Source organism: Hetaerina americana, unplaced genomic scaffold, assembly GCF_022747635.1.
Source record: "Hetaerina americana unplaced genomic scaffold, ioHetAmer1.1.p SCAF_13, whole genome shotgun sequence".
Classification (NCBI taxonomy): Eukaryota; Metazoa; Arthropoda; class Insecta; order Odonata; family Calopterygidae; genus Hetaerina; species Hetaerina americana.
This window is the reverse complement of record NW_027286403.1, coordinates 10,145,880-10,173,304: the sequence shown is the minus strand read 5'-3', so window position 1 is coordinate 10,173,304 and position 27,425 is coordinate 10,145,880. Positions and strand designations below refer to the sequence as shown.

At 38.4% G+C, this 27,425-nt stretch overlaps 1 protein-coding gene across 34 annotated transcripts in view; it reads right to left on the bottom strand.

Annotated features, from left to right (window-relative positions):
* bt (projectin protein bent) overlaps window positions 1-17,688 on the bottom strand; it is a 199,686-nt gene extending 181,998 nt beyond the window's left edge. For 14 of the 34 annotated variants that reach the window (XM_071583222.1, XM_071583224.1, XM_071583227.1 and 11 more), the window contains exons 1-3: window positions 17,398-17,687; window positions 13,620-14,098; window positions 11,825-11,846 (exon numbers count right to left, since the gene is read on the bottom strand). In XM_071583222.1, coding sequence (XP_071439323.1) covers window positions 11,825-11,846; window positions 13,620-13,932 — 335 coding nt within the window. In that variant the 5' untranslated portion in view covers window positions 13,933-14,098; window positions 17,398-17,687. Of the gene's footprint in view, window positions 1-11,824; window positions 11,847-11,985; window positions 12,008-13,619; window positions 14,099-16,921; window positions 16,942-17,397 lie in introns of those variants that run through there. The other 20 variants (XM_071583209.1, XM_071583218.1, XM_071583216.1 and 17 more) reach the window with 5 other exon arrangements.
* Window positions 17,689-27,425: the final 9,737 nt, after the last annotated feature.

Sequence of the window (27,425 nt, the reverse complement as noted above, 5' to 3'; positions counted from 1 at the left end):
AATGTGCATATGTATTTGCTAATGAGACAAGGAAATGATAGATATCTATTGCGCAATATGTAATCGTGAAATTATATAATTTGGAACTTGATACTTCTACAAATAACCGAAAGGTATTACAAAACATTGTTCAATAAAAAGTAGAAACATTACAGAGAAAAAAAATAGGTTTGACTTTTTAAAACTGAATGCTTACAACTAGTGTAGTTACTGAGCTTCAGAATATACTTTATCGATGCATTATATCATTTCATGGAGACTCATAGATGAATGGAAATTACCGAAAAATACAAGAACACATCCTACAAATGAACATGAAACATCTAATCTATTGGTCTATTCACAAATTTCTCAAGGCAAGCTTAATCTTAATCATTGTTTTAGTTAATTTTTGCATTGGTGTATACCTCTATTACTCCTGTTTTCAACAGCTCATGATTCTGATTGCTTCTACAAGGCACAAGAAAAGACTAATCACCGACTTACAGCCAAAAAATGAGTTGTTTTAATTATGCTTGAGAATTAAAAATCAGTAAAATCATGATCGGCAGTCATAAATTTGACAATTGATGTGCTATAATTCTTAACTATGTTACATGATCATATTATCCCTTTATTCATAACATAAATTACTGCCTGGTTTCATATTTCTATTATCTACTGGACTTCTTGGTCCTCCTTGAGCTTTGTTTCATTATTCATCAAATCATGACACTAATATTCACCGTGGAGCAAGAAAGAATCATAATTTTTGCACTTGGTATATTTTCATTTTTATAAATTTGGTCCTGATTATTCACTGGATTAAATTAAAAATCTATTAGTTTTTACTCTTATATTTCAAAAATGTTTATTATGTTAATGTTTGCTAATATGTTTTCGAGTCAAGCTCATTAATTTTAAGATTGTTCGCTTTTTGGCATTTAAAGTTGATTACATAAGATCAGGTTATGCAGACTCTTAGACTGGGTATAAACATCTTAAGAAGCTCTTTCTTCATTCTGTCTTTTGCCAACGCTTTTTGCATCATTGCACCTGTTGTAGAACTATCAAGGAATATGAAACAGTATTCAAATGTAAATTGAAAGATGCACAACATAGGCAAGGAAAAATATCAGAAAAATTAGTGAACTCTAACAAAGGACAATTGCCAAAAACTTAAGAAAGATTAAAAAATAATCACCAGGAATATTTTATCTTTTTTATAAATATGCCATTAAAGTTCAATGCTCTTGCAACATCAAGGGTATTATGGAGCTGTCTTAGGATATTTGAGTAAAGAGTTAACAAAATTTAGTTCTTAGGAGAGATAGGAATATCATTTGTAACTAAAACCTGCATGAGAAAAGTACCACTACTACATGTAAAAAATTTAAATTATTTCATTATATGAAAACTGGTTTTCATTTATTAAGCGATAGACATGAAAATCTATGTACCTCAGTACCTCAGCAATTCAATGGGTTTTCCTATGAACATGCTGTTTTAAGGGCTTGAAGAAATATTTAGCATGATAACAGATTGTTAAACAGCATGTGAGGTATATGCTTGAGCTGCAAAAGTTTTGTTTAACAATAGTAATTGATCTAATACTTCAATTTCGTCAGTGAATTACTGTGGCTTTCCACAGTGAATTTCGTCAGTGGCTTCCCACCAAGAACTTGGGTTCAAATCCCAGCGGCGTTGAATGTTTTTCAGAGGTATCTCGATCCCTACTTGAGGTGCTTTGTGGAGGGCACTTTCAGTGAGTACGCCGTCCGTCGGATGGGACGTTAAGCTGCGGACCCCTTGGCGCCTTTCGTTAAGAGCAGGCTAATGCCGACGCCGGGTTTCTATCCACCCTTCATCCTTTCCTATCCATCCCCTATGGTGCAAATGACCTCAGCTGTCGGTCGTCTCCCCTGAAATACTACTACTGGTTCTGATACTGCTGAAGAAAAACCTTAATGTTAACTGGGTCCACCTTTGGACCAGTAGGATCGAATATCAACATTATTAATTTCATTTTTTTTTACTCAATACACCATTCCGCCACCTACTGTGACTCGATTTCTTTAATTGAAGGAGGAAAGAGTACCAATCTTCATTTTTACAGATAATTGACATAAATAATTCCACTTGTCAACCCTACTTATTACGGATCCTCCAACTGATGAGGCCGATAAGCTGAAGTCAACAGCAGATCAACTGGCATCGGCCATGAAAAAATGATACAAAGATGATACTTACGTAAACCGTATGTACCAGATGTGTTATTTATAAGCCATTTTTCAGAATAACTAAGTCAAACCATTGGCAAAAACAGTTAACTGCTGAAAAAATGTATGGTATTTGAAAGCAAGGAATTACGCTTATAATTTCTTTTCAAACGTGTCGTAATTAGGAGCCCTCTGGAGGGGAGCCATCTCTGTCTTTAACTGTTCGGCGACGCGAGCCGTTTGCATAACGTCGTACGAGGCTGGTACGGGTAATTAGTTTGCAAGTTATAATCATTCAGTATTTCTCAATATACGCAACGGCTGTTCACGTAAATAAAAAAGAAAAACACGTCATACGTATTGGGTGTTCCCGCCCGGCATAATATTAATGTCAAACGGGACAATATATTCCACTTTTCAATTAAAATGTTGCCATGAATCGAAAGTTAAATCCGACTCTAATATTTCCTTTATCATGTGGTGACGCACACATCTCCGCAAAATTAAATTAACTATAGGCTAGACACCACATTACTATTTCCACACACTTGGACTAAGTTAAAAGAGGTCTTGTATCTTCATTCTCTACAAGGAACAATAAGAGCATTTTGAAATGACAAATAAAATCGACCAAATAAATATGATTCAGTTTTATAGTTATTTACCAATGACACAGCGTCTAACTACCAGAGTAATGAAAGTTACGCTTCATTTAAAATATGATATATTCTGTTGAAAAGGGTACACTTCGAAGGCATTAATGTCTCCACGAACGAAAACTTATCGAAAGACTTTCCAGCTAAGAACAGCAATAAAACACAGTGAAGGGAATGCATTTCCTTTTGCACAGACCGAAGAGCGTAACGCATCAGCGTTTAGATTTCAGGCAATGCATGAACAAATTGCAATTCTACAACGCAGAATATCTCTTACATTGCAATCGCTCTAAAAACAGTAAATTGCAGAAGAGTGGACTATAAAGATTTACCTTCACCTACGGTAAATAATCATGCACAGTAAAACCTCAAGGGAGTTCTCAAAGTGTCAGTCGGTGATTTAATACTACTACTGCCGTGCACACGTATTTTTGTAAAATTATTTTTATCATATTAATGTTTCAACAGCCAAGTGACTAATGTAATTTCCAGCAACACAAATAATACCTACGAATTCACATCTCGCATTTCATTTCACAAACATTTAAACAGCAGGGTCCAAGTCCCTATTGATTTTGGGCGTTCACATACATTTCCGATGTCCTATTGTTCATTTTGTTGCTCCGCCATTAGTCCTACCTAAGTATATGTAATGGAAAATAATGGAATTTCTGGAACAGGAGTTGTGGGTGGAAATGCACGTCATGATTAATTAGCAAGGTTCGTTAACTTTTCGTTGTTTCTTCTACCATAAATGTAGGTCAAACCTGCCGTCGTCTATATTATTAGCCTAGCGACTAAAAACTTGAAAATCCATCGAATGAAAAATGATTTATCATTAACGTGTACTTTTTAGAATTGACTCAATTAAATCTAGACAAAATATATGCATTGGATAAATGATACTTTAAAACATTAGGAATAATTCAAGTTGCCTCGAGTTTGACGCGATAGGTGAACATTTTAGAATTAGAAATTTAAAAAATATAAAACCGTTATCCAAATAAAGTAATTTTCTATGTATCCCGCTCAATTCAACCACCCTTAGTGATAAAACATTACTTATTACTGGAGTGGAATACATTAATATGGGTCATGAGAGGGATAACGAGAGGAACGGTTTCATAACATTAATAACAGTTAAGGGTAAGAAAATCCTGATGGTTAAATTATCATCTAACGTAAAAATATACATATCGAGATGTGATCTGCCCATTTCATATAGTAATGTGATTTTTAGAGGATTTTACTTTCATAACTGCTGTCGCCACCGCTATTCGTCCCATTCCATACAATGACACTCTTTCCTCCTTTATAATAAACCTATGCGATATACATACGATAGACACGCGCGTTTCAAGGTTTAGATACGACGAACAAAATTGTTGGTTTTGTGGCTGTTTAGCAATTACTTCACTCCGTAGATTTTTAGCAATTACTTCACTCCGTAGATTTTTAGCAATTACTTCACTCCGTAGATTTTTTGCTTCCATGTTAATCTTCGGCTTAGAATTATCATTTGACCAAGATATATCATTTTCACTACCACGGAATAATGTTTCCACAGTGAAGATGAAGATGAGAATGGGAATAGAATTTGAAACGGCTAACGTGCCAATGTACAACAGTTAACTTTCCCTCCGAGGTACAATTCGCAAAATACGACAGGGCCTTTTCGTTACGCCCATACCAATTCAGTTCCAGCACTAAGGTTGGATGCACTACAACACCAATGTCCATTGGCTAGAATGTTACCAAATCTGTGGGTCCCGAACACCTTTCGTTTTAATCTGGATAATGTGACAATACTAGGTTTCTTCAAATTAGTCCTTTTCGTCTTCATTCTTACCTAACTAACCAAGAAAAAGAACCTGTCGTTCAGTAATTCTGAATAATCGATCTATTAAGTGCTGTTCTTCCATTACACGAATTCATTTATGGAAGTACACCCTAGTAGAACATTGGTGAAACATACGATATGACCTTACGTAAAACACATATTTTCTCTTTCCTTCTGTTTTTAGTGCCCTGAAAGCCACCGCTATGGTGTGCGGTATGGAATGAATGCACACCACACTAATTGTGACCCGAATATTTTCCCCCTAGCGGGGTCGGGCAATGTTATTCTGATTCCCTATTTTTCGTGGGAAATACGGCATCATGAATCTCTCTGTTGTGCAATTAGCCTCTAAAATTTTGTTAACATGATCATGATACCGTAGCATTATGGGGCAAATAATACATTTTCAACATCACTGCTATAGTGACATCCTTCTGATTTATGCCAGATAATTAATCTGTAATTTAACCTTCGCTACGTGACAGATTCCTATCCTAGCTTCTCCAATACTTTTAATACGCTACTCAGTTTATCATGACAACATTTTACATATCTACCTCCTCCACGCCGCAGGCGATCCAATTCGGCAATTCATCAAACTTCATAAGGATCCTATATACTAGGAGTATATTTTAAAGGAGGTCTTACCAGCCAAATATAACAATTGTCTTTGACCTTTTCATCGCAATTTCCCAATACTCTTTCAATAAATCCTAATTTTTCGTTAGCTCGTTTTCTTTCATTAGCTATCCCCATACACCCGTAAGCTTCACCCAGGAGAGGTCGTGAGTGAAGGCAACGCCATGTATTTAACCGAGTCTACACTTTTCTTCGGTGTCAATAGAACACATACGGATAATTTTTCGGCTGCATACTCTTTACATGGATGTCAGAAGAAATGAAACCAGTGGCCCGAGGCTTTGAAAGCCCAAATGCAAATCGTGGTAACAGGAGAAGTCGTGCACCACTCGTGAATAGTGGTATCCTTCGTGTTACGGCAGATTCCACACTCGGAGGAATTAATATGCCCACCCGATTGTTTTTGAACTGACTAGGAATTCTTTGTGGCCACTCTCATAAATTTAAAAAGCATATTGATTCACGAATAATGATTGTCTCGTGTGAACATAACAACAAAAATTGAACAATAATTAATTGCCAAGCGTTTTCATTGCTCAAAAAACACCTGATTCCAAGAACTATCGCCCCACATTATTTTTAACCGCCATTTTAAGTGGAAATATAAATTTATTGATTACATTAAAATTTATTAATGAAATATCGTGATGATTATTTTAAAATATAATTTTTGGTGCAAATATACTTTAAAGGATCAATTTTGAGACCAGTAAATATACCTAAACCATCCTGCATACAAGAGAGGTCAATAACAATTCACTATTTCATGATAAAAACGATTAAAATGGAACTCGTAAAATCGCGGATGTTTCTTTATGGAAAATAATTATGTTACTGGAAAGACTAGTCCAGTCCAGCTCTGAATTGATATTATATTAAAAGTTTTGTGATATGAATAAACACATGATATCTTTCCAAGCTTATTTTTAACATAGGAAAACTGTAAAACTATGCCCGAATTAAAGCTTAACATGAAATCAGCAGCTCAAATCTAATAACTGCTAATATGAGTTACGAACTAATTAAAATACCAAGTACTGACTATGGCGACGTGGTGATCAATGCAAAAAAAAATTCGTCCCAATATTTAAAACCTGCTCAAACTGCTCCTCCCAAGTTAGAATTTAACAGTATTTAATCACCAATGGACTCGAAGTTCAGTTTAAGCGATCATTCTGAATGCAACCCGTCCAGCGAAAAATTAACATTTACATCGTATTCTGCAAACCTAGGTTGTGTGACAGGGAGAATAACACCAGACAAATAGGATAAATACAGAGGCTACTAAACATTTTTAGTCGCGGCCCTATTTGATCCGAAGCTTTTTTCTCATCAAAATATTAGCCTTAAAAGACTTAAAAATTAAAAAAAAATTCCCAGTACCCAATGGAACCATCCCATCGTTAAAAAATCCTAGCAACAGTCTAAATCACAAAACTATAAAAACTTGACTAAGAAGCAAACGTCGGATGATAAGCCAGAAATTATAATACCTGGGCTGAACAGCTAGGCAGGTAACAGCCATTTTCGTATTTCATACGGTACTGCCATGACATTTAATGTGAAAGCTATTCATGTTTCGAAATAACTGGCAAATGAATGTAGATAACTCTTAATTTGCGTTTTTAAATGACGAAAGTCCAACGGGCAATATTCCGAATTTTTTTCCTTAAACATATTCTTCCACCGAACCTCATACATCTGTAAAAAAAATATTAATTTGATCTAACGTAAATATCGAACAACAACTCTCATTCCAAACACGAGTAAGGCATGAACTAAGTAAACACTGTCCCTTGAGAGCAAGTGAAGGCTTATCGGTAGACCATGCTGGCATAAAGGTCAAGAGTGGAATACTTAAAAAAACTGATCGAATATGAGCAAGAAAATCATAATGTTTAAACTAATATTCACGAATATGGAAACAAGATATTTCCCTCAACCGCATGAGAAAACGTGTATTGAGTAAAACATAGTGCCCTTGAGTAATTTCAGTCAGTTTAGCTGTCCCCAATAAGATTTGAACTTGGATCACAAAACACTTAAATTCAGAAGAGCATACTCCTTTCGTTTTTAAAACAAAGCACTGATTACAGCTATTGAAACAAGTTAGATTAGGTTAGGTTTGTATATTATATAAGCTGACTATCTAGTGTAACTAAGTCACCCTTAAAAAGCGCCGATCCAGAGACAACAATTTTATTTCTGCAATCCTTCACGCTCAACAAAATACACATTTCTAGGTAATTACATCCAACTCCGAAATAAGCAGAGACGTGTAACCTATTTTTGTCATTATAAACATTGCCATTACTTTGCTAAGTTATAAACTTGAGACGATTCTTTCACGGATGTTGGACAAGTGGAAGAATTTTTATCTGAAGTATATTCAAAACTAGCGATTCCCTAATTTTGTTGTTTTGGTTACAGGAAGCATCATCAATTTCCGAAACTGAGATAAAATAATTTTGAATGCGCTAACGTATTTGAAGAACTACTTTCAGGATTTTTGATTTTTTTTTCGCATTTTTCAAAATAACAAAGCAGATCAAATGCAGATGAAGGGTCGAAAACCAAATGCGTAATTTCATCGACGCTGGAACAAGAAATTCACTCATTCGGGTAGGCCGTGTCGAGGCATTAAGGGGACTTTAATATCGAGAGTGCAATGAATTATTTCAATTAAAAAAGAGCATAGAAAAATATCTTCAAGAATCAGGATTTATAGCAGAGTGCCAATTATACGCGGTAGTGGAGAGTAAAAATCAAATGTGTGGTTAGAAACCCAAATTTTCACAAAATGACACCTCAGACACGTATTTAAAAAGCATTTAAAGTACATATTTCCAGGGAAACCAGGTAGAAATGGAGACAAATTTCTCAAGCCACTCTAGTAGAAAGTTCCCTATTTAGATGAGCGCTGCAGCTATATTTTAGAGGATCAATAGATAATACTGGGACTAAAATGATGAGCTGCGATTCGTAAAATTGTGTCGTGGTGGTCTGAAAATCTGATTTGAAGGCAAACATGGGCTACAATATAATCGCTATCAATTAACATCAAATAAAGATGTACGTCTGTGCTAGGGAGAATCGTATGTAAAAAAAGACAATTTAAGTCAAAATTAAGTAGCACTTAAATTACGAAAATAAAAAATGCATTATTTTTAATTCCACTTAATGTTTTAACTTTACGATCCGGGTTTCAATACAGAGTATTATTATCGCCTGATGATGACACTACGCATTGAAACTCGGGTCCTAAGATTAAAGCATTTAGCGGAATTTAACAAAGCTGCAATTTTTCTTTCCATACTAGATAAGTTCCACAGAGTCCAACCTGAAATTGCAAATTTTATTCAGCACTGAACTGCTTTACCGACCGCCTAACGAGAGCAGCTTTGCTTTTCACTAATATTTCCATGGCATTCACATCATTTAGGAGATCCAATCGAAATTCTGTGACAATGCCTTGCCTTTTAACACCGTTTTGAACCACTCATAACTGGATGAGGTAAAAAAAACGGACGACACAAATTTGGATATCCAAAATAATATTTTCCCATGACAATTTCACGTAATTTATGGGGGACGAAACGAAAAAGTTATCCATTATATTTTAAAATGTAATATAATTCATTAACTCCCTAGTGATGGTCATAAAATACGCAAGAGAAAATAAAAAACCCAGCATAACTACGGAAAGAATATTATAATTTTAAAATTCACGACTTGAACATTAAATATTGATGTTTCCTAGGCACTAAGCATTGGTCGGTAGTAATCAGAGGTAGGTATTTGATTAACACAAAGATATATTCTTACCATGCAATGATCAAGCGATTTCCTACAACACAACAGAGAAAAAGAAATTTATTTTCCTAGCACAAATGGCTTGAATATTATCATTGCGATATATAAGCATGATATCTTCAAATACGGATCTCATAAAATCTTTAAATATGACATTATATGAATGACATATTTAAATACTGATAAAGAGAATTAATCCAAGTACTTTTGAAAAGCACTGAAAACGATAACGATATATAATCGTACATATTCTATAAATTGAAGTCTTTTCTATTTTTCCAAAGATTTTAAAATTAGCTGTGTGTATTAATGTATGTTTGATGAGCCTCTAGTTTAAAAAGAGGGACTTTTTCAACTAAATTTTTATTGGAAAATAATGAAATACACAATCAGCTAAAATACCCGATCTCCTATTTACTACAATCAAGCAGATAACAAATTTCTGAAAGGAAAATCACTAGACAATTTTATGTTCCGCATAAGCTTAGTGGACATGTACCATCAAAAAAAGGCTTTGACATAGTCCTAGGTGGACTGCACTCATGACGATCAATTGAGTATGCATGCAAATATATATTCATTAATCAACGCGAATACTGGTTTATACGCAAATGTGGAATGGAAATTGAAAATTTTCCCTGAATTCAAGGAATTTTTTACTTTCTCTAACCACACTTTCCGTCAAATTGAAGCCGATAAAGAATACGAATACAACTTGCACAGGTCGTTACATAAAACCTAAACCAATTAACTCATTTGAGAGCTTGAAATTTTAAAGCTCATCAAGAAATAATTCAAAACACACTGAGATTCCTAAGAATTTACCATTTCTAAATAGATAAACCATAGTGATAAATTATTTAATTAATAAAATATAATCAAATAAAAATGAATTCTACCACATTACAGAGGAGCAAATGGCAATTAAAATACGACCTGGTACCAAATACGAAAAAAATCAATGATTTTCATGATACCTATTTCCTACAACGAAACAGGATTGAACTTATTTCTGAGAAAGGGATTATTTCCATATGAAAACACTGAAAGTATGTTCAATTTAACTATGTCATTCAAATTGATGTATGATATTTAAGTATTTTGTGGCTATTGTAATAAACCCATTATGAACTATTAAAATTTACCAGGGGTCCTTCAATCGGAAGTAAAATGATTAAAAGCATACACCATTCTTCTTTTTCCGTGAAAACAGCTTTCTGGAACTTATTCGTGGAATTATACAGCAAAAAACAAGATTTTACACCCAGCGAAATTGTACAGAAGCACTACAGATGGTTATTGAAATGAACTCTTGGAAAGAATGCTCCAACTTTTCTTTAGTAAGCACAATTTCTAGGCAACAAGCAATTAAATTTTATGGAATGCAATCTACAGACAACTCGTACAAAATACTGACATAGCCATCATGAATCAATGAGGATTGAAATAGCAGGTTATCTTAAGAATAGGGGAATAGGGGTTATCTTATTCAACCCCTCGTTGGTCTCAAGAAAACTAGAAAGCATTAACTTCGGGAGGGGTGGATCATCAACTGGATTTAAAGCAACCAAGTCACTGATGCATCAGCAAACAAATTTGCCGGACAGAGGTTACTAAGAGAATTAATTACTTATAGCATGTAATAAATAATGGATTAAACTTGAAAAAGTAGACATTTACTCTTAATTAAAAGACGATGCGAATCTATGAAACTAATTGAAGTAGGTTTGTTACACTCGTGTTCCATTAAGCACACGTTGAACGATATTACTTTTTGAATAATGAGCGCACAAGAGAATAACACAAGCTAACAAAGGAAAACTGCTCACCACAAAGTTCAATTCATAGTTATTAGCGATTAGCAAAGGCATTTTACTGATCATAAAAGCCGCTCTCTTCAACACAGCTCTCTGTACGAAATGGCTGAAAAAAACTAGAACCGTATCCCCTTTTGCTTTATTTGTTACCATATACCTTTTCGAGATTATCGGACAATTTTACATGAATACATTTTTTTTAATATTTAAATATTAATAAATGATTTGCATGGAACGATTTTGATCTAGAGCTCACATATAAACCTATTATGTCATTTAGAAGGCTATAAAATAATTTCAAATACCGAAATAAACACACACCGATCAACTAATTTCTATCATTGGAAATGCTACGTTGCTAATTTCGTTTTTCAACAGAAGAAAACATTAATGAAGTAAAACTTGAGAGATTAATTAGGTTCGTTTACCACCATTAAGCAGCAGTATGTTAATTACACCCAATAGAATAAAGCTCCAACGGTGCAGAAAGTTTGCATCACTCGCTTTGCATGTGGTCGTGCACAGAAAAATCTCAGCTAAAATATACGTATGCAAAGGACTGATGCTTTATAGCAATTGAGGGACCCCCTAAAATGTGATAGCATAAAATGATATCTGGCGTTTTCACATAAGGGTAATCCAATGCAATGTTTTAATTCGAACATATCATAGGTAAGATTAATTGGTTAAGTACAGCGAAGTTAGAAAAAGCACAGAAAAACAGGCAATTTAACTAAATCACATCTGCTTTTCCACAAGTACACAACCAAATAAGAAGGGGCGTGCTAAAACTAAAAGTAAAAAGCTGAACAAAAAAGAATAACATGGTTAGTTTGATTAAGAGCGTGAATGAAAACTTACCGAGATTTCTCTGCTTCTGCAGCTGCAAAATAGCAAAAAATGGGAAAAAAGAAAAAAGATAAAGAAATCGCAAAATAAATAGAAAAAGCTGTATGGTGTTGGGATGAGTAAATTCTTGTGAGTGTAAAACTTTAAAAAATGTGTTCGTGCTAACAGCTTACCTTTCGTGTGGCTCATCAACCGCTGAAATGAAGGAGATATTGGTAAGTACATGACTCATTCAACGCAAAGTAATTTTGTGTCCCAGATGTGATTAAACATCAATTACCAAGGTGATATCAAATGTGATAACAAGCGACATGAAAATTAAGGGTTCATTATCATTTGATCAATTATATTTTCATTGAAAATTAAACACTTTTAATGCTATCACAACAAAGTTACGAAGCAATAGTATATCAAATGGAATTAACTGTCACTCTATATCCATTTCAAGGAAAATTTATTGATAACATAGTACACACAGCAATCACTACTTCAAGGGAAGGGGATTAGACAGTTCCATATTGATCTACCTCAATTACATTTTTCCAAAGAACCAAAATATAAAAGATAGGCTCTAAATCACAGTTGACACCTTGCTGGTATAGTTACATAATATACTTCTACGGCATGAGTCGCTTTTTAATACGTGTCTAATTCAATTGAATATGTTTCAGGGTAGCATCTGGCATTAAAAGGGATAGAGCCTTGAAATAAATGAAGAGATAGTCACCGACGAGGAAACACAAGTGAAATTGGGAGAAACCGTTACGTCAGTTCACTCACTGTAATTTTCAATGATCTGAAAATCACAAAAAAAATAGAGAGGGGGAATTTATATTTTGACCAATAGTATCAATACAGCTTCAATTTAAACAATCTTAAAAAGAGAATAAATAAAAATTGATTCAACATCTCTATAATTAGGACAAAAAAATTATACCAAAGGTGAATTAAAAGCAAACGTAACTATGGGATTTCATATTACAGATAAAAAAGGAAAACTTACTACTAGGGAAAAAACAGAAGTAATGACTTATTTACAGGGACCTTTCCATTAAGTATGCCTTCATTTGCCTAGCTAGGCATTGAACGCCGAGCAATAAATGGCACTCATACGCTTAGCAACAATAAAACAACCCATGCTCAGAAATGTGGTTAAGGACGCTTTTTCTGACGTATCATTCTGCCGGCTCTTTTTGAATTTTCAATTTTTTCTCATTTTGGCATATTCTACTCAAAGAGTTTACTTAGTTCCTTAATTACAACCCTGGTTGTGTTGAATATTTCCTTATTTTGCTAAATTGCATTACGCTCCCTCTAAAATTTGCAAAATTACATTACGCTCCCGCTAATATTTGCAGAATATATGTAAATAGACAACTTAAAAGATTCTTCTCAAATCCGTTGCTTCGTCTTTTTGAACGCATTGGAGAAAACACTCATACCATGTGTCACAAAAAGATGTATTGTGTTTTCGGGTAACTCAGTAGATACCAAAAATGTTACATTTTCTAAATACGATCATCCAAGCACAATTAGCTACCTGAAAATCGAAAATTTAATCGCACAAGAGCCATGCAAAATATAGAAACGCTAGTGACTATAGCCTAATATCTATAACCGTGTGAGACTAAATGCCTCTGGCCGGTTAAGTAGTTATGCATTTTTAAACTTGTGAGATGAGGATACGATCATCTATCTACCACCGCTCTCCCTGATACCTCATCTTCCAAGAGACATGACACGAATATGGGAATATGACAGCTAGGAGCTCTTAATAAAAGACGAGAGAAGAAATGTAAATACTTACGGCTGAAGTTGAGGTTGATGGATGCAGAGACTTCACCCATCTTGTTCTTCGCCTTCACCTTGTACAGACCGGCGTCGGTTTCGATGACATCGTCCAATTCGAGGACGACGACAAACTTGTTGGCCCCGAGAGGCGTGATTCGCATGATTGTACGCCGATCCTCCGCCAGTTGCGTGTCCCCGCGGAACCAGAGGATATCGGGCTTCGGAGATGCCAGCAACTGGCACTCGAAGATAAGGCGGTTGCCATCATCTTCTTGCCTTAGTTGTGGCTTCTGTGTGAAGCTTGGAGCGAAGTCGTCGGCCACCCCCATCCTCTTTGAAGGGGGGAGGCCCCCTGCCTCCGACCGCCTCTAGCGAATTAGCCGTACGGTAGGGCAGACCCTTGCTCCAACGCTTTTTGTGAGATTCGGATGTGGTCTATCTGCTCCGGCCGCAATTAGGACATCCAACGGGTCTCCCTCCTGCACTTTCCTGAACCTGCGAGACGAGACAACGACCACAAGTCGCATGAGACCTGACCACGGCCACTTCCACGATTCGTCTTATGACGCAAGATTGCGAATCGGACTTAAATTAAAGACCGAGACTCCGACCGTCTCGTCGAAAGACAACAGTCCGGAGCAACTACCGACTATCATTATGGGGTAAATACGAAAGATTCTTAATCAGCCATTTAGATTAGCCTAATGAACGACATACCAACTGGACATGTGGGGAGTCACGCACTCGATAAGTACTAGGAGATCTAATTCTATGTTTTTAATCACGATCCATATTAACAATGCGAACTCTTACGCGATATCACGTCCTTCGATGATTTCAAATCGGAATGAATGCTTCAATTAATCATAACTATCATTTTCAATAGTGAACAGCCATTCTATAAACATAAAATCATATTCGTGGAGTTAAAGGAAACGAAGAGAAAGAAAACTCAATGTTTACAGAGAACTGAATTCAAAATGTTAGCAAAAACTAGGAGGAAAAACCGTAACAGCGGAGTTAACTTAAGTAAACAGCAAAAGGAAGTCAACTTCAGTGCATACAGTAATCGCAAAACATTAAGCAGAAGAGTCAAATTAAGATACGGTATAAAATTCTACACCTAAGACTTATGCCTAGATAATGTAAAAGCAACTATTCGTAATTCGTGGTCACGTCCACAGACAACTATTAAGAACGAACGAATTGCCGCCAAAAACTTTCAAACTGAAAACAAATTGTAATGCCTATTAGCCACTCTTCTCGTCGAACCAAATATATTCTAATAATTGCAAATAAATGTTGGATTATTAGCATAGGAGCCATGCAATTATAGTCCACTGGCCATAAAACCCAAGAGTAAGTACTCTATTGAAAAAGTAATAAATTGCCTTCACTAAAGACTACCGACAGCGATAACAATGTTATTTTCAAATGCACGATGATAGGTAGAATTGATGCAATAGCCAACATAAAAAGTTAATTTTTGAAACCTGCTTAAGTTCGCGCATTAAAATATGATTTATATTTCCAACGACTATTGGCATCTCATGAAGATTACAAAAAAAACATCTCAATCCGTCAAAATATGAAAATAAAAGCCCCTTTTGACACACACACAAACAACCTACCAAATTCAAGTAGTATAAAAACACCAAAGAAATGAAACCGAGATTACGCATTTGATAACACGGATAAGATGGCATAGTTATAAGATAAAGATTAGGATAAAAGTTAGTAGCAAAAATCCTTGGCCCATTTAGAAAATACCGAAAGACCCGCACATTTACGCTGCAATTAATGAAAACAATCACACTGTCATGCTTATGCAAGATGAATGTCACCGGTAAATGCCGTCGGCAAATTGGGGACCGAAAACAGAATTTGTCTAACGCCATTTGAATCTACTGATGAGTTACTCGCCTCTTCTTTCAGTCCACTCCTGCGGGTCTTAAAGCAATAAAGTGTTTTCAATCATCAGCTCTGTGAACAACGATAAACGAAGGGCCAATTGTTCCCAAACGATTTAATCCAGTGCCATTTTCATCCTCATATCGGTTGGGGTATTGATGTCGTTGTGGCTAGTCACGCGGTAGGGGAACATTTTAAAATTAACTTTAACGCAGACTAAAGGTAACTGCCTGACCATGATGCTCATTCTAAAAATGTACCCGGCATCATATTAAGAATCAAGACTTGATATTCAGTGCCGGTTGAAAATTCTCATATCCATGCGTTGAAATCCCTCATTATAATCTAACAAGTTTTCAATCCACCAATATTTCAATGAAAATAAGAAAATTGGATAGACAAAGAGGTGAACAAATATTACGATAAAAATCACAACAATTCGCCAAGAATTCTAAAAAAACAAAGAAGGGGAATAAATATTATTTCTGGTTGTAGGGGAAGGAATCTTTGATAGATATTCTGAACCAGCACTAAATACTGTTTCAGGAATGTGCGCTCGACACTTTTCCCGGATCAAGGGTTGTAATGTGTGTTAGGCAATACGCAATGCTTACATGTATTTGTGGGCAGTATATCAACCAGGCGCGAGCAATCTTTTGGAAGTTAGTCTGAACGAAGACATGAATTTTAAATATCTAGGGCCATAAAATGGATTGGCCACGCAAAATAAGCACCCCAGCAGATTTATTATCATAAAATTTGTATCAAATCCTAATTGCGTGGGTATTTAAACGCCCAAAATTCCTTTCTAAGGATCGCATACATTTTTCAAGCTACTGTGAAAATAATCCCCATTTTTACCGACACAATGAGACAAAGCGCATGATGAACTGACATGAAAAATGACAGCGATTGAGAAGCGACGCACAATTATCTTGAGGCTTTCACGGGCGCGTAAAAAGCTACTTTTTCACGTAACACTACATACATGCGAAGACAAAAGTTCAAAAAACAATATCCAAGAAGTAGGCGAAACTTCAAAGCCTTTATCAAAGACGAGATCACCAGTAGCCATCGGACTAGAGAATTCATAACACTTAGGGATTGGAAGACGATGTCCATCCCTCTTTTCAATAATTATCCTTTCCGATGCCTAACAAATATCACAATTGCAATGGAGCATACTCAACGTAGTACACTTTAATTTGCACTATACCCGGACCCCAGACGCCAGAATCACATAACAGAGACGGAACACAACGTGACAGCCTATCAATGGAACACGCGATGCATAATGGCTTTAAAAACAAGTAGTTACGCCGACATAACACAACACTATACATGCAAGTTCTGTAATTCTGAAGCATAGAAGGAAGCGGGGGAATGGGGGGGTTGACTCTACATCACCTGCCACGCCGACCAGTGGATCTCCTAAGCAAAGCGACCACTCGAGGAAATATCAGCGCCGGGCTTCTTGGGACAAATATAATGAGTAATCCGAGAGCGATCGGGATCGCATCAAAGAACAAAGCACAGTGGAGATCCACCAATGGTGAGATCGGGGGAGAGAGGCTGGCGGGGAGGGGGTCCACGGGGAACCCCGCTCTAAAGGCAAGGTGGCGACGGGCACCGCCTCGGCTACCTAAAAGCAATCACTCCTAAGACACTTTGTGCGCGCACTAGGATATCCTCTCACGGAGTTCGTATGGGGGGAGGGTTGTGAGGGATTTGGAGTGCGGAGGCGTGTAGGGAGTGGAGGAAGTGCCGAGAGCGGGGGGTCAGCGAATCTTGAATTCACAGCAGGCGTCCTCGACCCCCAATTTTTTTTTCCTGCACCACTCTCCGCGCGAAACAATTATCTCCCGGTCCGAGCAATTACTTACTGTCGCACGCGTACAAGACTCGGGCTGGTGAGGAAGTGAGCACCCCCCGACTCGCAAAAAAAGAAGGCTCCGATGCCTTCTCAATCCCAGACGGCTCCGGGGGCGAAACACGTGTCCGATGGAGACGACACACAGGGTTCTTATCCAGTGGTGTGGGAGATACGAGGGACCATCGCGGAACACTTCACCGGCAGCGGACCACGAACTAATCTCGCTGCTCTTCCGCTTCGGGTCCAAGCGGCCAACCCGTCGGTACCACACTGTCGCAGATCTCCAGTCGTGAGGGCGACTGAGCAGAGAGGGTGGAGGGGATTCGGGGGGGTGGAGGATGGAGGGGAGGAAGAGAGGGAGGAGGGGATCAGGGGAGGGTACGCGGGAGATATGTAGTTGGGGCGAGCCAAAGGAAGGGGGGGAGAGATGAATAGAAGATGAGACGGGGTGGGGTGGTAGTGTGGGAGGGGGACGGGGAGGGGGAGGCGGGCGAGGATATCTCGGATTCGGAGCGATGGGTGCCCCAGGATCCATCCGTTCCCCCCCTCCGCCCAACCGCCTCCTTCCGCCGCCGCCTACCACTTGCGCTTCCACTCCCGGCGCCCTCCCCGCCGCATTCGACCCCCTCAAGTCTCAGCGGCGCTCAAAACTCGGACCGCCCTGCACTCGCTCCTTGGCGCCGGGCGGCTTACGCTGACTCAAGTTTCCCCAGCAGCTAAGACACTATACCCGCAACCGTACTCACCTACCCATGTCGGGCCCCTTAGTTTCTGTCGTTCATTTGAGAGACTTCATGCGGGACGACTGCAGGCGTTTTAAAATGCCTGAATTCACCCATTTCATAACAGAGCAAAAGAGCCGAGGCATAGGGATTGATTGGTCGTAGAAAATGAGAGAGAGGGAGAAATAGACTCCAACCGACCACGAATATTAGTATTTTCCTCTTCTCGTGAGGTATTATATCGAGTACATCAGTCAAGCCTTCGTTCCGTGTAGGATGGAAACGATATATTTTAATTTCATGACTCCATTCATTCTTCTTCTGCCGATTAAGAAGGGAGGGATGAGAGTGATGAATTCTAGATTTCATTCTTCAATTTATACTTCTCCTGGCCCCGCAGCGTTCATGAGTTTTGGGAAATTCTTTTCGTGTTTGTTTTATTGACTGTCTAAATGAACTTTTATACATATATATATATATATATATATATATATATATATATATATACATAAATCCATATATATATATATCCATATATATATATTCATATATATATACACACACAAGATATACATATATATCACGACAAATTTGGATAGGGAACCAGACAACTCAGGCCGATATTCATGATAAGACAAGGAAACGTGAGGCACACTGGATTTCAGATTCATATTTATGATTTCTTTCATAGTCTCACCTCCGCAATCTGGTCTCTACAGATGCGAGAACTGAAAGATTTCCACGCCCCAAGGACCGACAACCATTAATTCGTGTCCTCTCTTATTCTCCCGTGGATCCCTCGTTCCTTCCTCCAAGTCATCTCCCAAGCCTTGCAATTACATTCTCCTCATCATTCCGAGGCCCTCTCGATGCCCTTCAGCCCTTTTCCGTCCACCCCACCCATCATGCCGCCCCACCCTTCCATCCTCCCCCCTAACGACCAGCACAAATTGTCATAACACAGATTGGGAAAGAGTACGTCGGCCAACTGCCTGAAAACTGAGATGGACTATTTTCAACTTCCACGCGCAAAACCTGTCTTTTGCTGGGGGCCAAAATAGCTAGACTTTTTTCTTCTTATATGAGATCGTTTTCGCTGGCATAGTACCTTCAATAGCCTTAGAGCTTAACTGTGCATAATGGTTACTAGTCACTCAAGCTCCCTGCATTCCCGCGAAAAATGTTTCCTGAACCAAGAGAAAAGTCTTTTTACGGAATGAAACGATGGTATGTACAACTTTTTCCCAACGACTCGAGTATCAAATATTTAGTACAGTTATTCCTTTTAAATGGGAAAATCGATGAAGAACAACATGTGAGTACCCATCCGAGACACCCTTACTACGAATTTTTCAGCATGGAGGAAACGACAAAACGGTTACTTGATTCCTTAGTTTTAGCTGAAGAATGGGTTTGATTTCCTCGACATTTCATAATGAATAGATGTTAAGTTCTGCATTCCATGCATTCGAATGTGCTCCATCTTCACAAGTCAATTTAAAGGAAAGTCATCATGTTTGACACGTACATTCTGAGTTAGGATGCATCCAAGGATTTTGCACCATTCGACGAAAAATGCATCGTCCATAGGAAGAGAGGGGATTACAAATAACATCAGATCAGTACGAAAGAGAGAGCCGGTAGAAAAATTCCGCACATATTTCAAGAATTGGGGATCAAGAAGGGCCCCAATTAGTATCTCCAACGGTCAGAAAATCAATTAAGACTGAACGAAAAGAAAGAGGGAGTTCCCCGATGAATTCACCATAAGGGAGGGGAAAGAAGAGAGGAGCATCCCGTCCGGGACCCGCCGGAGGATATTTCAACACCTATAGACCAAGTTTTTCGACCGCATTAACCTATCTCCCGCTTTAAAACATCCAAGAGTGGTGAAAAAAATTGCACCCAAAGAGGAAACGAACCTTTCGATACCGGGCGGGCTGGAAGTGGGAGGATTCTGGGCGTTTTCGGCCAGCGTGAAGGGAGAGGGCGCGGGTCGAGAGTGGGGAGATGAGGAGAGGGCATTGTGGGGGGGGAGGAGACACGAAGGACGAGGAGAGGAGACACCGGCACCACAGCCACCCACCCCACACGACCACCCATCGTAAATAAACAACCCACACGAACACAAAACGCCACTCCGAAGCTTGCACATGTGGGCCGCAGCAAAACGACTCGCACGCTCTCCTTCAAGTTCTCTCATTGAGGAGAGAGTCGGGGACGGAATGGAGGCCGCCATTCGCGTACCTGAAAGGCACGGCGCCCACGATGGGAGACGGAGCGGGGAGCGGAAGGCGACAGGAAGGAAGGGGTGGAGCCTCTTTCTCTCTCTCTCTCTCTCTCTTTCTCCCTCCCTTTTTTTCCTAATCTCTCTTCCCTCTCCGTCCCATCCTAGTCACCGCCTCCCTCCCAACACCCCCTCCCACACCCCAGGCAACCCACCAAATCCTCGACAAAGTTGACCGCCCACTACATCTAACGGCACTGGCAGGAACGACGGTGGAGCGCACTCAAAATAGACCATTCTCCGCCTCCTACCCTACTATGTAAGTGTAGACATTCCGAGGGGAAGGCCAGTGCGCGGTAACCCTATAGCTTGGAGGCTGGCCGGTCGAGCCTTATAAGTAAGTGGGGGCGGGGGAAAGGTCCCGGGCGCTGCTTTCTTTAGGCCGGAGGCCCCGCACGGTTCAAAACGCTGTGAGGAATACGTGAAGATGGGTCATCCATTTCTCCCGCATCCTATATGCTCCCACGTTCGACTCTTGACGATTTTCGGCCGGCCCGTGTCTCCTAAGGGGGGGGAGGCGAGGAGTATGAGAGAAATAAGAATCGTTCTTTCACCTAGGGTGGGAACAAAGTGTCCTCCCGCATCCTTACGCCGCCGCGGGCCGTGCCATGCACATAACATGAGGCATTCATCCTCGGGGGAACTATACCGCGAGAAATAATGTCCACGCGTTAAAGGGATTTATTTCGAGTGTCGCCGCCGCCGTCGGGACGCGAGACCAATAAACCGTTAGCCGCCTGCCGTTTGAAAGAGAAATGGGTTCGCGCTATTCGGAGTCTAAGTATGGAACGGTCAGGAGTGGGAGGGGATAGGAAAGGATTGCGGGAGGAGGGAGGGGTTGCAAGGCATTAAACGGGAGATCTTACCTCTTTTGACCCCGCTGGAATTGGCGCTTCCAATTCGCAGTATTGGGCGCACCTTGGGTGAAGGGGGGCAAATGTCGGGGGTGCGATCTGATGGACTGTCGCCAAATCGAACGGGCGGCGATTGGAACGTGACGCGTTAGCGCGGGACTATCGAAATCACTGAGGGACGGCTCGCGGACGGACACAAAGAGGAAAGGTCGCAAGCGCTGGAACGCCCAGGTTTTCTCAGGTGTGCGGGCAGATGATCGCCTTTCCGGCCCAATTGGTATCCCTCCGCCGACCGAAGTTAGACGGGTTTCCGGATTCATGGGACCACTTAGACGTTGCGGAGGATATTTCTCGCGATGTACTCACTTGGGCACTACAAGAACGTTTTTATAGAATAAAAATTGCAGTTATCTCCCTAAAAATGTACGTGTCTCCCTTCGCGCATCTTTGGTCGGAGGAGCGTTTCAATGTTAAAGCGCGCCTCGGGAAGCTCTCTTAGGAATTTGGAAATTCCCCGCCAAATGAACATCATCAGATACCCGAAAACTACTGTGATGCGGAAGCTCTTCACTACAATGGGACATTCCTCACATCCGAATGACATAAATGTTACAATTATGCTTGTCATTTCAGGGATGTTCATAAATTGTTAGTCATCCTGACAATGAAACCTTCAAAAATCCTTGATCCCAAACAATTTTGATATTTTCCACATTTTATCCTTGAAGCAATATAATTAGTTAGCTCCAGTTTAAGTTAGGAAAGTGGACAAAATTAGTTCAAGTGATGAGAATGTGGACAATCAAGTTACCCTGATACATAAGGGTGCGATCTTTGTAACTTAGATAAATGCATTCGATGGGCGGAGCGCACATTGTCGGATTAAACATAATTTATTACTACGCAATTTTGTGAAGACGTAGAAGAGGAATTAACTATATATATATATTTGATTGTGAACATAAGAAACTACTAATTTATGTTAACCACGGCTGAATTCGGTATATAAAGCACTCGCTACTTTCTCGCTTATCGGAGAAACACATATTACAAGAGATGTACCACAGGTTTTGTGTTCAATGAATATTAAAAATTATATACTTAGCAATAGCAATTATTTTGAAAAAAATGATCATTTATCTGAATTTTCGCACAGCGCCGGTTACAAAACGCGTACTGAGGGCCGTAGCTAGAAGATTTAACGCGGCTAGAGCCAGAATTGAAGAAGCTGAGCCCCTCGCGGCGGAAAGGACGAAAATATTCGCAGGGCGGGCACCAGTGAATTACATAATCGACTTCATCGTGCCCTCAGGAGAAGTAGCTTTCATATTTTATAGCTCCACTAAGCCAAGAAGAGGCCACTTTCTTGGAGTGATCGCTTACATTCTTCAGCTTAAATCACTCTGAAATCATGCAGGGTAATTTCGTATAGAATTATTCTTTAAACAAGTCATTTGCAGTTTTCTTTTAAACCTACTATCTATGAATACTTGAAAGATTTATCGAAATCCAAGTGCTCTGAATAAAGGGTATAATATGAGTTAACATTACGTTTAATTGTGGCACTCTGAGCAAATATCAATGGTCGATTTTTATCAAATTAATCACATCCTTTCACGGGAAACAGTTCGGATGGACTTTTGAAGATTTAATGGCCGTGCATATGTAGAGTGGACTGATCCTTTCTTGAAACTATATTTAACATATTCCATTAAATGAATAAGATTAACTAATTAAATGATTGAAGTGGTGAGTGAGCTTCAATAACCAATAGATCTTTCAACGATGGACATCAAACTAGGGAACAGAAAATGGTCGAGTTTAAACTAAATGCTATTTTAACAGAGGGAAATGAGCATCATAAAATGATAGATGTCATGCATTGAGTAAATCATTCATCATAAACTACAGCTTGACACTATATATGCAAATAACCCAGATCTGCACTCATACGTCCTCCGAAAGATATGCACTATTTTTCTTAGCATTTCAACCCAAATTACGTACATGAATAGAAAAGTTGATGATTTAAAAGGCAATAATTTCCATACGAGCATCGTCTGAGTACACGCATGATTCACTTAAAGTAGGTAAACACGTAATAGAGAGAGGAAAGTAACGCAAAAATAGGTTTGACCGTTTTTCGGAATATTTAATAAAGTTTTAAAGGGGCTCTTTCATAGAATTAAGTTCAATATCCCATGACGAGTCAGAAAAAAGTGCAAGTGAAAGTTAAACTATATTTAAACAACCTTCAAAAATACAGTCTTAAAATCGAAAAAAGGCCAATAGAGATAGCCAACTTTTATTACGAGGATCGCAATGCCAAGACCGAGCTGGTTAAAGCTACTGCGCTTGCGGTCAAGAGACGGAACGTGTTGAAGTTAATTCGTATTAAAACTAAACACCATTACCAATGATAAAAATGTATAAATGTAATTTCGATAAGGCCAAGCATCTCACTCCAAGGGAGTGAGATTCATAGTAACTCTTAATCTCATTCATGAACTCTCACTCTCATTCAATAAATTATATAATGGAATAATTAAAGTTATACGCGATATAGCTAGAGTGTGACATGAACAAAATGTCGCGATGGGAAACAAGGGCAATTTTGTGAATGCAACAGTGCACGTTTGCTTCGGCATGCCCATCAACCTGGTAGAATATTTTCTACAGCAGAAACTATACAAAATTTACAATTAATAAGAAATGTGAAAATGTAAAAAATATATGTACGTCTGCATATAATGTTAGCCCCAAGAAATACAGAAGAATAATAAGTAAGTGTACACGCAGACTGAGGTATCAAACTTTTATACAAAAAGGAACAACAGACTATGATGCGAGTGAAATAATCACCTTGAGTGAAACCTCTGAATGAATGAATGAATGAAATGAATGCTTATTTTGCTCATGCTCACATTTCCCACTTTGCAATACGAATATTTTGCGCGTATTTAGGGTTGTTCAGTAAGCCAATAATCGTTCTGAATGTTACGAAATAGTATCCAAACTAACGTGTACGATGCCTTTCTGCGATGACATGAGTCTGCAATAGCTACTTGCTAAAATGCTTCAAATGAAAAATAAAATATACCAAAGCTCGTAACTGACAGAAAAACTATAAGAGAGGCAGAAGCATCAACATGAATTCTTATCGAAAAATTCAATTATTCTGGGTGAATTACAATTGTTATTATCTTCACATACTTCTGCAGTATCCGTCTAATTCGTACCTTTATATGGAAATGGACTAGTTATCACTGAATAATTTGCGAATTTTATGCACAGATGAGCGAAAAATTTATCCTTTCATGCATTTGTTCTTACAACCTTTAATTATTTATCAAAATGCATTTTTGATAAAATATTATCTTTTCACTGTATACTGTCAAGAGACGTGATCTGCTGAATCGCAGTATGACAAAAAAGACAGCCAACAATGAAAATGTTTCGATGTTATTGCAATAAGAGCAAACATCTCTGTAAGCAATTTCACAGCAAGAATTCTATTTTTATTTAACCTAGATAGAGACAATATTTTCCTTCATTATTATTGTATGCTATGATAATGTTTTGAGGTAAAAGAACTTAGGAATTTTTAAGGACTACATTGGTTCCTTCTACTTAAGAAGCCCATCTAAGTCAGAGTTTCTAGGCTGACTGACGGTGGACCTCAACTAGCCAGACCTAATCGTGCAACGACAACGTCAATAGACCTCTTAATGATTTTCGGCCATTTGACCATGAAATTATTTAACATGAGCAATTAAAATATCTGCGTTGAGAAAGAAATCCATTCAAAAATTTTAATAATGTGCATATGTACTTGAATTCCATAGCCGCTTACCGAAATTCAATATGGGTCCAACTAAGAGTTTCCTAAGACGGAAACCTCTAAGCCCATTACAGAGATGAACGTATATTTTAGGCTAGGGAATAAGTTCCCAGCACACCTTGATAGGCAATGTAATCAAACCTATTTAGCCCACTGCAATATCAATAAACAAACCATTTTTTATTTAATGACAAAAAAACTCCAAGAATTTTTAAACGATAAGGTGAACATTTGCATTTCTAAGCTCATAAAGCGAACAGGCATATTTGTTAAACTGATAAAACTTGTTCTTGGATTAAGTTGTGGAAAAGAGTTGTTCCTTTCGCCGTTTTGGAAATTCGCCACATAATGAAACTTGATAATAAAATATACTGAAAACTGCGTCGAGATACAAATGCAATTTGAATGTGAAAATATATGATAAGGTCAGGAGTTGCTATAAAAGTTTCCTTGATGGTCATTCCGTCACTGTAGGATGTTTAGAAGATAAAATAAATTTATGAAACTTTTTTAGCACTTCTCCATCTCCCAACAGGCATCCAGGGGAGTCGACCAATGGTTATAATTCAGCGGTCAGTACAATCATTTTGTGGGAAAATATGGAATGTACCTCAACGAATTCCAATTATGGTACCTCTGAGAGATTTCTACCCATCTTTTCCACTTTCCAATGTTTTCCGAAAAAAAAACCAAAGGCTGAGGGAAGTAGTGAAATTACACTTTAGTGGCATTTCCATTGAGTAAATAGCATTCCGGAAATCAGGGAGCCTTAAAAAAGATGTCTCTCTCGCAAAATTGAAGTTTCTAAACATTAGGGAATAGACAAGGTGCAATGCAAACATAAACGATAGATATAGTCACACCAATGAAATAAAAATACTTAACTAGAAACATTAAAACTGACAAAAATACAGTGCAACCAACCATCAGGATATGCAAACAGCTACTCATTACCTCATCATCATCATAAATTATTCGTTTTTCCTCATCCCTTTCAAATTACACTTCATCATCGAGACCTTAAGAGAAACAGCTCGATACATACCTAAACCATTCAACTTACCCGTCCTCCCCCCGCTCAAATTTCTCCAAAATTATATTAGACCGTTTTACATTGATTGGAAAATGCTACATCCACCAACAAAGTATTGCTGTTAAGCTGAGCTCTTATGCATGCTAAGAGCAGTGAAATTATCCAACCAATGATCCTTGTTGGCTACCCCAATGCACCCATTTTTTCATTTATTTTTCCCCTCTTATTCTTTCCCACTATGATTTTCCATACCATGCAACATGTGGCAACATTTAATTGAAATCCAAAACTTATTGCAAGGAAACACCACGATGAAAAATTAGATGGATGATCACTCCCGTTAATCACACCCGCCGTTGAACATCCTGCCCCCGGCCGGTCCCGATGGCGGTGGGGTAACGCCCTCGCCTGTAAATCCAGAGGTCACGGGTTCGAGTTCCGCCGAGGTGGCTTTTCCTCCACGTAGGACACGGTTGTTTGTGACTGTCTTAATTGCAATGTGGGAGAAGAGACAATGAAGTCTCAATCTCGCCTCAATGAATTCGTTAAATAAATAAATATGTGGGATGCATCCAAAAAGCAACTATTCAAGATTGGAGTAAAATAGAGAGAACCGTCGACAACTACAATGGTACACGTAAATTAGCACATAACATACGAGAAAAGACAATATAAGATTGAACGTAATGCAAGTCCGTCAATAGCGTAAATTGTGATACCAAGAAGATCCAAACTTTACTGAAGGACTTTGTTTGTTTTTATTAACACTTATTCTTTATTTTTATCTCACCGTTCAGATTCCCTTGCTTTGAATTTATTCATCCTATAAAAATCTAATTTAATTTTAGTATCATTTACGATACTTATTTTTCAATTAGTAACATCCTGCATATTTAAATACTGCCAGCTCAATTTTTTACTAACTCGATTCTCAAATGCTTAAAACACGACTGCTCATTCTGTTCAATCCGCTTTTGCCATGACCCCAGAATTTCTTGGTTTCCTCCAGTTACACATTATCTTTGGGAAATAATGCAATTTACCAACAAATCATTGCAGGATTTTAAACACGAGTTCCATCCGACATCCACTCCCAACTGACTCCAACCATCCCTACCTTGAGTGCTAATTCTTAGAAAAAGCTTTTGAGTCAACGGTGACAAGGCACCTTTTCGGATTCGCGTTGCATTTTCCTCATCAACTTGACGCAACAGCCTTAAGAAAAAATAACAGCAGGGAATACATTTTTCCTTTTATAATGGATTCTTATACCAATTATCCTTTATCGTAACACAAAATTT